Source organism: Charadrius vociferus, unplaced genomic scaffold (assembly GCF_000708025.1).
Source record: "Charadrius vociferus isolate BGI_N301 unplaced genomic scaffold, ASM70802v2 scaffold257, whole genome shotgun sequence".
Lineage (NCBI taxonomy): Eukaryota > Metazoa > Chordata > Aves > Charadriiformes > Charadriidae > Charadrius > Charadrius vociferus.
The window spans coordinates 1,669,195-1,680,130 of record NW_009649473.1 but is presented as its reverse complement, the minus strand read 5'-3'; the positions used below and the strand labels follow the sequence as shown (position 1 = coordinate 1,680,130).

The 10,936-nt window shown below is 48.2% G+C and overlaps 1 protein-coding gene across 1 annotated transcript; it reads left to right on the top strand.

Moving 5' to 3' along the window:
* The first annotated feature begins 3,267 nt into the window (after positions 1–3,267).
* On the top strand, positions 3,268–10,652 carry KLF15 (Kruppel-like factor 15). The gene is made up of 2 exons (XM_009889861.1): positions 3,268–4,310; positions 10,484–10,652. Exons 1-2 carry the CDS (start codon positions 3,268–3,270, stop codon positions 10,650–10,652), a joined length of 1,212 nt encoding a protein of 403 aa, XP_009888163.1.
* The last annotated feature ends 284 nt before the right edge of the window (positions 10,653–10,936 follow it).

Sequence of the window (10,936 nt, the reverse complement as noted above, 5' to 3'; positions counted from 1 at the left end):
CTGCATTAGAATATGCCTTCTCTGTATTTTTTTTTTTTTTGGGTTGTCGTTTTGTTTTAGCTGGCGATTAGATGGACAGGTTTTAAACAGAACATGTTTCTGGCAGAAAGGACATCATAACAACCCAGGGAACTCTTAAAAGTTGGAGAGACGGTCGTGCTGCCGTGTGCTGCGGAACAGCTGCTGTATTTCACTCCAGAAGCAGCTGTTTTTCGGTGGCTCAGGCACTGAGGTCCCTCTATAGGTGCTTACATTTCTAACCCAAGAGATGAAAGTGCTTTATGTAAACACTATCATTAGTTTTCACAGCTTGTGTAGCCCTGCCTCTTTTTGTTGTTTTTGAATCTTCTGGTTTTGACTGTGTGTTCTGGCAAAGCAGGGATGAAAGCCTTTTGGTTGTTAGTCTGGCCTTCAGGATAAAATATAGCCCGGGCCTGATCCCGCATTCCAGGCATTCCCCAAAATCTTCTTGGCTGCTCTGCAAGTTTTGAGAGTGCACAGAAAGCAGATCTGGCCGGTAACGTGCCTGCAATCTATTTGCCTCTGACAGTCCCCTCTCTTCTTAAAATTACTCTGGTGACATCAAGTGACATTGCTCCTTGTCAAAAGAGAGGGGGCAATAAGTGCGCTGGCTGGTTTCTGCTGAGGCACGTTGCTCACAGCAGTTGTTAGGCGTTTGTTTTTTTCCCTGTCCTTTCAGCCCTTATTCAAATTAGGGTATAGTTCTATTCCCAGTGGAATATATTGATATTTTGACATGTGGCTTCCTATTCTCGCAGCCATTTAAAGAAAGCTTGAACTTTCTCTTTTTTTTTAATAAAAAAGCTTACCAACTGCTTTTGGTGCAGGCTCTTTCCCCGCACGCACAGAGCACGCCAGCTTTTCTTAGAAAAAACCCCACGGTGCAGTCCAGATTTCCCTCACAGCACCATTCCTCAGAAGTTCAAGCTGGAACCACGCAGACATAGCTGGGAGGATGGGAAAGGATCTGAGGGCAAGTCCTCCTTTCTGCCCCACACTTCACAGGGCGCTCCCCAGCTTTTGGTGCAAGATGGAAATGAGCTTCTGGGGTGAATTCTTACTGGAAGCCAATACAAACTTCTGAGAAACAGATTTGTGTTTTCCGTTTCAAAACGGGGAATAGCTCAACTCTGGGACTTCTGCGGGAGGAACTTTCTGTTGACAGAGATTTAAAAAAAAAAAAAAAGTCCTGTGTGTTAGAAATAGTTCCTCTGTTCTGACTCTTCACTTTTACTATAAGAACTGATTATAGGCTAAGGTCACAAAACAGAGCCACTAACCTCTGTTTGAACTTCCTCGTGTTCAGCGTATGTGGGTATTTCATTATCGGTTCAGAGGCAGAGCTGACTGACAGGCCACGCATACCAGGAAAATGTGCAATCTTACTTTTCAGTCCTTCTTTCAACCTGGCTCTACTTCCCCCATGTGCGTATGAAGGAGGAAGCTGTGTGTATCTTTAAGAAATATGGGTTTTCCCCCCCTGTTTCCTGTGAAATATTAATAGATGCCGCCAATGGGATGGAGCTCTTTAAGAGTGTTGTGTAAAATATCTCACTCCGTGTTCGCTGCAGCACTGAGCACATAGACACCTTTTGATTTTTCTCCAGAGAAGGCAAAAACGGTGCAAATTTTGGAGATCAGGCAGCAAGGATGCTCTGTACTAGCAGTGAGAGCCATCCCCTTCCTTGCACCGAACTGGGAGCTATTGACTATTCATGGCAAAGCGTCCAAAGCGCAGCGGCACAGCCTGTGGAAAATGACAGCGTGTAACAAGATTGACTGGCATTTCCTTCGCGCTGGGTCACATGCCTCCTAATTCACACACACACACAAAACCTCATAGGCCGATCAAATGACTTCTATCTCTGCAGTCCGCATACCTTCCACAGAAAGAGTTGTTTTATTATGCACATATACAGCTCTGTTTTCAATCAGTCACCTTGAGCGAATGACTGAGGGCAGTGTTCGCTCCGTCCGGAGGTCTCAGCGTTTGCTCTCTAAGAGGCATAGTCTCCGTCCGTAAGCAATTTATTGTTTTTTGGGGTTTTTTTCCCTCAGGGGGGAGAAAAAAAAAAAAAAGAAAATAAATACGCAGATGTCCCTCCTGCCTTCCCCTCCCCAAAAACCTTTCTAGGAAGTTTGCTTGGCTTAACTGGGAAAGCGCGGGCCGGTCGCCGCTGTCGGCGAGCGTTACGGTGGGCTGCGCTAGGAAGGACGGATTTTGCCCTTGTGCTTCCCGGGGGCTGCAGTGGAATGAAGGCTCACGTGAGTAGGGGCTTGCGGGATGCTGCCCGCTCGCTGCCTCCGCATGGGGAGGTGGTGGTGGGGAACTGGGAGCGCGCAGCTGCTGTGGGTAACGGCAGATTAAGGTGGGGGGGGTCTGTACGAGCCCTCCCAGTTTAGCCGCTGGCAGGAGGTTCAGATCACCCCCACCTCCGTACCCAGAGAGAGAGGAGTATGGAGCGATGAGGTGAAACCAGCCACCAGCTGGCTTGCCAGGACACGGTAATTAGCTCAGCGCAGTGCCAGCCTTATTAAGGGCAGTGCAGGTGATGATGACGTTGGCACACTGATTCATTACATCTGGAGGGGAAAATCCGCCTAGTAAATGCTGAAGCACAGTAAATATTTTTGGCTCCTGACAGATTGATCCTTGCATTATGCTGATTAGCCTATATTTGTGGAACTGAGGAAGTTAAAAATAAGGTTGGTGGAAAGCTACAAGATAAGGAAAGGATTTGCATTTTATGGCCAGCAGCAATAAACTTCTTTTTTTATTTGTTTTTTTTTTTTGGGTGGTAAAAATTTCAACACTTTCTTTTTTTTCTCCCCATTCCCTTCTTTGGCTCTAGGTTTCACTGTTAGGTGAAAGCCCATAATTTATTTTCTCTTGCCAGCAATATTCTGGAAGGGAGCTGTAAATCTAGAGCGCACACAGTTGGGAAATGATTTCTGAAAGAATTCTTTTGCAAATACGTGGTGCAATCCTGCAAAACGCTTCGGCCCTGACAGTCCTTAGGGGGTGGTACAGACGTATCAAAGCGTGTAGCAGCATGTGTACTCAGCGAGACTGGATGCTTTGGACTTTCCTGTGAGCTGGAGGGCTTTACCAGCTTTAGCTCACGGAGATAAATGATTAAACCGACTTCTGACTGTTGCTGTTTTGTTTTCCTACACTCAGGCTCTCACCTGAACTTTCACCGCCTGGTATATGCTGTTGGGATATCCATAAGAGATCGCCCAGGAATGGTGGATCACTTGCTGCCTACTGATGAATCCTTTTCATCGACAAGATCTTCTCTTGGATACTTTGGGGACATGACAGCAGGGGTGAGGTCCTACCAAATGCTGCCCTCTCCCCTCTCGGAAGATGACAGCGACTCGTCCAGCTTTTGTTCTTGTTCCAGCCCTGACTCCCAGGTTCTCAGCTCCAGCTATGGAAGCACGTCCAGCGCGGAAAGTCAGGACAGTATCTTAGACTACTTATTGTCCCAGGCATCTTTGGGGAACACTGCTGCATCATGGTGGGACAAAAGGAGACTTCAGCCCATAGTGAAAGAGGAGTACTTTAGGTTGCCTGAATTTGCCGTGGATATGGAAGACTCAGGACCATTTCAGCCCACGCTTGAGGAAATTGAGGAATTTCTGGAGGAGAACATGGAGCTGGAGCTCAAAGAAAGACCTAAAAGTGAGACCAAGGACTTGAGAGCTTGCAGCCAAGTTTCTGTTGCTTCGTTACAGCAAAAAGACCATATGTTACCCAGTGCTAGTTTAAAAGAGAGTAAAAATGAACAGTTGAGCAGCTCAACGGAAGGTGGCCAAGCTTCAAATGGAGGAATGACCCTGGAGAATGGGATACCGGTTATGCTCCAAATCCAGCCTGTACAGATCAAACAGGAGTCCAACACGAGCCCCAGTTCCCAAGGACCAGCACAAGAGAACATTAAAATTGCACAGCTCCTAGTCAACATCCAAGGACAGACATTTGCCCTTGTGCCTCAGATAGTTCAGTCGTCCAATTTGAACTTGTCCTCTAAATTTGTCCGCATTGCTCCCGTCCCCATCGCCGCCAAGCCAATTGGGCCAGGAGGCATGATCCAGGGTCAGACGGGAATCATCATGGGTCAGAAATTTCAAAAGAACCCTGCAGCAGAACTCATTAAAATGCACAAATGTTCTTTTCCTGGTTGTACCAAGATGTACACGAAAAGCAGCCACTTGAAAGCCCACCTGAGGAGGCATACAGGAGAAAAGCCTTTTGCGTGCACGTGGCCGGGCTGCGGATGGAGGTTAGTATTGGGGTGCAGCACTGTCCAATCCCCTTTCCCCTTTTTGCTCACTTGACCTCCCTTGCCAAGCAAGTAGGTTTGTTCTCTGATTTATAAACTGTTTCTGTTCAAAACTTGTTCGGTTGGTTTGAAAATTAAGACCTTTTTCTTCCTGTTAGGTAGTCCAGGGGCTTTGATAAATTAAATAGCAAAGCATCACCTGCTGGCACCAGCTGTTTAAGTGTCTTAAAAAAAATTAAAAGTAGTCCATGGTAATTTGTATTTCGTTCCAAGAGGGTCAGATTAAGCTCGTTACCGCAGGCAACACCTTGTGTTCACGTCGGTCTGGTTGCAACACACCAGCTGCAGCAGATGCTTGGCTGGTACCAGCTGAGGGCTGGAAGGGAGTTGGATGGTTTAGGGCGGAATCACTGTGCGTGGCTGTTCGTGGCTCCAACCGCGTGGGGCTAAATGTGATCAGTGAAGGGCTGTGACAAGAGAGGGTGGTTAAGAAGAGCAGTTTCGTAGAAAATGCACTCCATCCCACTCCTTCTGGAAATGCTGGCAGTGACACTCCAGCATGCTCTGGGTTTTCGTCTCTGCGTTGATTCAGAAAAATGCGTGGGTGCCACTCAAAGTTGCAAAAAGCTGTCAGATGTAACAACATAACCAGAAGGCTGAGGTGGAGTTAAGCATTGCTTGAATGGAAAGTTGCAGGTTTGATTGAGCAAAACGTTTCACAGAGGCTATCTCTTAATTTTTCTTTTCTATTTTTTTATTATATTTTTAACACTAGTTGAAAAATTAAAATTTTGTTTTAAAAAATCAACTTTTTATTTGAAGGAAACTTTGACAGAAGCCTTCCAATGTCTTTCCAATTAGCTGTATTACTATCCTGCCTGCTGGCAAGAGTTAATATACAGCACCACAAACTATGAGCGGAGAAAACAAAATCTTAACTCCCTTGTATTAAATTAAACCAGATTTCTTTCAAAGAATATCCTGCAGAGCTTCAGCGAGCAATGTCTAATGAGGAAATGGGTTGTGACCGTGGGGAACAGACGAGGTAAAAAGTAACAGGAGAGGGTTGTGTAAAAATGCAAGTATGTGAGACGCGCAGCAGTTAGAGATGGCTGGATTGGTTTGAGGGAAAAGGTCAGAGTGGGGCTGAATCCTCTGCTCCTCAACTGGACCAGTTTGAAATTTACCTCTTGGCGGGATCAAGGAGATCAGTGCAATTCATTTCTTTGGCGATTTTCTTTCCCGTTTCAGTTTGTGGTGGCTTTACAAACTGGTGGTGACTTTCTTTCCTTTTGTACTGGTGGCACTTCTCATGGGCCGGGCTCAGTGGCTTGCTGCTCAGGATGCGTTGAAATTAAAGCCATATTATTTAGCTGATTGGTCCCATAAGCCACAGGCTCATTTGCTTCTGACCTGCAGCAGAGGCACTCGCTCCTTTTTATTTGGTTGCTGGAGTACGTGCGCACAGGCAGCAGATGTGCCTCCTGCCTGTGAACGTGCCTGTGGGTGTCGTGTTGGCTTTCCCTGCGCGGGGATGTGAGCAAAACTCTCATTTTTGTGACAAATGCATGTGGCACGTGAAGGTTTGTCTGATCCACACTGAGATTCATACGAATGCTCCCAGGAATTTTGTAGCTCAAGATCAGAAGTTTGAAGTGTTGCCCGTGGGTGACCTTCTCCAGCTCTGTCTTATTACAGAGCTGGTGTTTCCCCGGGGCTGCAAAACCAAGGGGGATGTTTACAAAAAATATTAAGTGGTAAGGGATGGAGGTTGAGTTTACTCCGGGGTGCCTGCCTCCTCTCAGCGATATGGCGAATGGTGTGGATCACAAGCAGGGTGCAGGTGTGAGGTGGGCCAAGAGACGTGCAGGTCCCACAACAGGGAGCGCCCTGAACCTTCACTCTCAGCCAGCCACAGCTTTTTAAAGATGAGGAGCCTGACAGGGATGAGAAATTAATCACCTTAGCTACGAGGAGCGTGCGTCCTGTCCACAAAGAGCTGCTGGAAGGGATTTTCAAACTCTCTACCACTGTTTGTCCTGTTGCATTTCCCAGCCCAGGCTGGTACCCCAATCCCCAACACCCCCAAACTTTGGAAGGGCCGTGCTCCGAGGGGGGAGGTTTATAGCCAGTGGGAGAGGTAGCGCTTCCTGCACTCGCAGCAATCCTCAGCGCTGGCCAGAGACTCCTGCACATCCCCTACGCGCTGCTCCCACATCAAAGGCCAGACCCAATTGAGCACGGAATTACTCGGTCCCCTTTCATCGATAAAGCATGTTTACCTTTTCCAGGAGTTCAGCGAGAGCTGTGATCTCACATGACTTAAGTTAAATGCATCTGGACTCTCTGTTTGCTCCCAGTTTTATATCATCTCAAATGAATTTAAGCACTAAAACACCACTGGCCTCTGCTTTCCCCCTCCTTTCCGTGCATTCTTGTGCTTGCGTATTTATTTTTTCACTGAAGACACTTAAGATCTGACCTCACTGAAGATAGTAATTTCAAAAACAAAACAAAGTGTTGCCTAGCACGAAGTGGCTGAGCTGTTGGGGGGGGGTGTGTTAAAGCTTTCCCAGCTCTGTCTCGCTGTGGTGAAACTTAACTGCTCCAAGGTAGGGGTGTGCACACCGCAGACCCCTTTGCTAACCCCTGGGACAGCTGGAGAGCCCCAAACGCCTCCCTGGAGGAGGCTGAACCCTGCCTGATCGTGCCCTTCCTCGACACAGGGCGAGAGCTGTTTTCGGCAGGCTGCAGAGAGGCGTTCATAAGTGGCCGGTGACCCGTTGCGTTTAATACCCCGCTGTACCGGTCAACGCGCTGATCCGCGTCGTGCCAGCTTGTACCTTCAGCACACCGCAGCCTCGACCAAAAAAGCCGAGCTGCGGTGGTGGGCCGGTCCCCAGCGGCCGTGTTACAGCACGGAGCAGGAGAAGCTCTGGTTTTCCCTCCTCGGGCGCAGCAGCGGACAAAGCTGGGGTTGTTGTCAGGCCTGGGGGATGAGGCAATCGCGTTCGCATGCCCTGCCACATCGCTGGGCTGCAGGCGCGTCCCCGCAGCTGGCTCTGCAGGTGACAGAGCGCAGTACAAGCTCTGCCTGGTTTGGTGGGGAGGGTTCAAAGGCTTGTAATGCGTGGGGCTGGGAGCACGAATGGGACCGGGCAAGCGTGGGGAGGACTATGTGTTGGATGGATCAGGGCAGGCATCCCATGGTGGTCTTTTTTGCTGGTGGTGTGCAAAGGGGTTTGCAGGTGTGCTGGAGGAGTGCTGGTTTACCATAGCGGTGCTTTGGGAATGGGCGGGATGAATCCAGAGCCTCCCACTCCACTGCGGAGAAGTACAGCCTGAGTCAGTCTCAATGGCTGGTGGCCATGATAGGGACCATGGAGTACTAGGCTGACCTTTCTTGCCCATTGAGCCACATAGCAATGTCCTCGTTTGGCCAGGAGACACAGGACACGTCCTACACATCAGGGAGCTCTAGGATTTGTCTCCAAGCGAGATGCAGTTACAGATCCTTTGGGGTCCCGCTAGATAGAGGGATGAAAGAGAGTCTTCTAGTTGCTGTGGGATTGCCCAGTTCTCTCCACCTTTCTTTTGAAGAAGGAATCCTTCTGGAAATGGCAGTGACTTGGGATAGTGAGGTGTTCCTTGGTGGTCTCTTGTGTTTGTTTGAATTTGGCATTCCACTGGGGATTATTTGCAGTTTTCTTGGGGTGATCTTAGTGCCAGAATGTGCTGCAAATATCATTTCACCGCAGAGCCAGGCGACCAGCTCCTCCCGGCTTCCTTGTCCTAACCTTTGCGTTGTTTTTTTGTAAACACACCGACAGCTCGGGGTTTATTTCTGTGGGCCCTGTAAGTTGATCTTTCTGTGACTGCTGGGGAACAGTATTGCAACATTCCCGCCTCTTCAGCTAAGGACATCGTTATGAGGCAGAGTGTATTTTTATCGGATGAACTCATCCAAGCTTCCAGGGTATGAGTTGAGCTGCTCATTCCTGATATGTGCCTCTTTCTCCCCCACCATCCATGCAATCCCCATTGAAATGCACTTGCAGAGCTCTTGTGCAGGATTAGCCATATGCTACTGCACTTCTGTTGCAGATGGTGACCTTAATGGCCAAGGACATGGGACAAGACAACCTGGCCACATCTGGTTTTACTCCTTCTCTGAGTGATAAGCCTGTATATAAGATGATGGCTCTTTCCAAAGGCGCTTTTCTCTCTCTGCTTCCTCTTTCCCCTGGACATGGTTGCCACCACCGGCAACAGGTCCGTTCCTTGTCCAGTGCTGAGTCCCACTGAGGCAGTCTGCATAGGCAACATCCCACCATCTCCAGAAAGATGCTTAGTCCCACTCATATGTGGCTCTACAAGAGCATCCCTCCAGGGATGCGGCACTGGGACTAACTCACTGCTAAGGACTCAGGAGAAATCCCTTTCCCTGCTGCTCCCAGGTTCAGACTGTGGTTTTGTGAAGCTGTGGCTGGAAGGAACAGGGTTTCTAGAAAAAGCAAATATGCAGGTACGAGGGGTGAAGAGAAAGCCGTGTCGCAGCCTTTGTGAAGAAGACATGTCCCAGGTGAGGAACAGGTTGATGGTTCCATTAGGGCATCTGCCTATTGCTCTTAATGGTGAACTTGACTCTCTCACTATGGGGATACCAAAGCAAGGACAAGGCAGAAAAGCAAGAGAATGGCTGAAGGAACCTCCCCTAGAAATGCCCCTAGGAGAGAAGTCGCCACACCATATCTTACCCATGGCGAGTATCTGCATCTGCTTTGCACTGGCTGCAAAATGCTCTCTGGGTAGCATCACTGGACCGAAGAGCTGTGGGAACTGAGGAACCCATTCCCAGCTTTCCCAACACCTGCGCACTGTTCCTCAACTGGCGGCGGGAGATCAGAGCTAATTAAAACCTTTATGTGGAAACTTATTGTTCTTGCATGAAGGTCTTATTCATAGGAGCCCATTGGTCCTGTTTTCCCCCTTTCATAAAAATAGCGTATTCACTCTGTTGGTGATGTGATATTTTGCTCCAGAAGGGCACATTTTTCTACATGTTCTTTCCCCCATTTATTCAGCTAGTGCCCATGACTTCATTTATTTATTGTAAATAAACAGCTGATATCGTTTCTTGCAAGCTCTCTTTCTGTGCCGCTCTTTGTTACTGCTCTGGCAACAAAACACTTAATTGCCCTTTGTCAGGCAACAAATTTTTTGTACCCATCTGGACAGGGCTGTTTTAGTGTGACATTATTAATTAACCCTGTGGCTCCTAGTCAGGTCCGAGCTGGAAGTAGAGCCAGCCCCCTGTTAAGACCAAGGGATTAGCTGATTTGGGTTCAGTAAAGCCTGTGGGATTCACGGTGGCTGTTGGGGATTCTTCTGTGGAGATGCAATGTGGGAAATATCTAAAATTGAAATTACTCTGGGAGACAATTTTGGTAATTAAAGGCTCAATCTTGATTTCAATTTGCCCATGAAGTAACTATGCTAATGGCCATAGGGGCCCACCTGGCTGTCAGCTGTTAGGATGTTGAGCATCTCTGGTATTGAGATGTTAATGACTCTTTATTTTGCCTGTAGGAGCATGTACAAAAGCCAATTTTTTCAGCTGGGTTTGATACGCGGTGTCACTTCTAGGTAGCTCTGTCTGGCTGTTATCTGGGGTCCATCTCAAACTAGGTGCAATTGCTGGATGTCCGTTGTGCTTGTGGCAGTGGGAGTGTGGGGCAGACCTCGCCTGTGGGATGTTGGTTGTTATCTCTGCTTGAGAATGGTCTGTGCTTGGATTTGCGGGAGAGAGGTTGCGTGTCTGGCTTCGAAGGGGACTGGGAGATGGATCAAGAGCCGTGCTGTTTTAGTTGAGCTGTACCTGTGTTACTGGGTTTTGGGCAAGGTTGGTACAAATGTTGCCTCCATGCACTGCTCTGAGTCCAGAGTTGATGTGGGATGAGGTTGATAACTGTGTTTCCGTCACTGCTGCTGACTGCCAGTTGGGACCAGACCAGGCCTGTTTCGGTCCCTTTTAGTTTGCACATTTGGGCTTTGCCACAAGCGGAGTCTCCCAGTCTCCCCCTCAAAAAGGCCTGAGGGGACTTTTTTCCTGCTGTGAGAGACTTAACAATGTAAAAACCCATTTATCTGAAAATGCTTTTCTTCTCTTGCAGGTTCTCCAGGTCAGATGAGCTGTCCCGGCACAGGCGCTCCCACTCGGGGGTGAAACCTTATCAGTGTCCTGTCTGCGAGAAGAAGTTTGCTCGAAGTGACCACTTGTCCAAACATGTCAAGGTGCATCGGTTCCCACGAAGCAACCGCTCCGTCCGCTCCGTGAACTGATTGGTCCCGCTTTCCCCTTCCCGCCCAGCGATCCTACAGCAGCTGATGCCAGCACTTTGCTCACTATATTTCTAGTGATAATTTATTTGTCTCCACAGAACAGTCAATGCTGTTACTTGATACCACCATGTCTGAATGTCCCATGTCCTTTAAAGATGATTTGAGAATGAAGTTCTTTTTGGGTCAAGGGAGGGGGGTGCTTCTTCCTTTTTGTCCTTTTTTTTTTTTTTTTTTAAGGATGTTATTTTTCTTTCCTTCTATCTTTCCCTCCTTTGCTGCTGCTT

Coding starts and splice junctions, on each gene's coding strand:
- KLF15 (XM_009889861.1), top strand. CDS start 3,268: ATGGTGGATCACTTGCTGCCTACTGATGAATCCTTTTCATCGACAAGA. Junction 4,311..10,483: donor TGGCCGGGCTGCGGATGGAG/GTTAGTATTGGG, acceptor CTTCTCTTGCAG/GTTCTCCAGGTCAGATGAGC.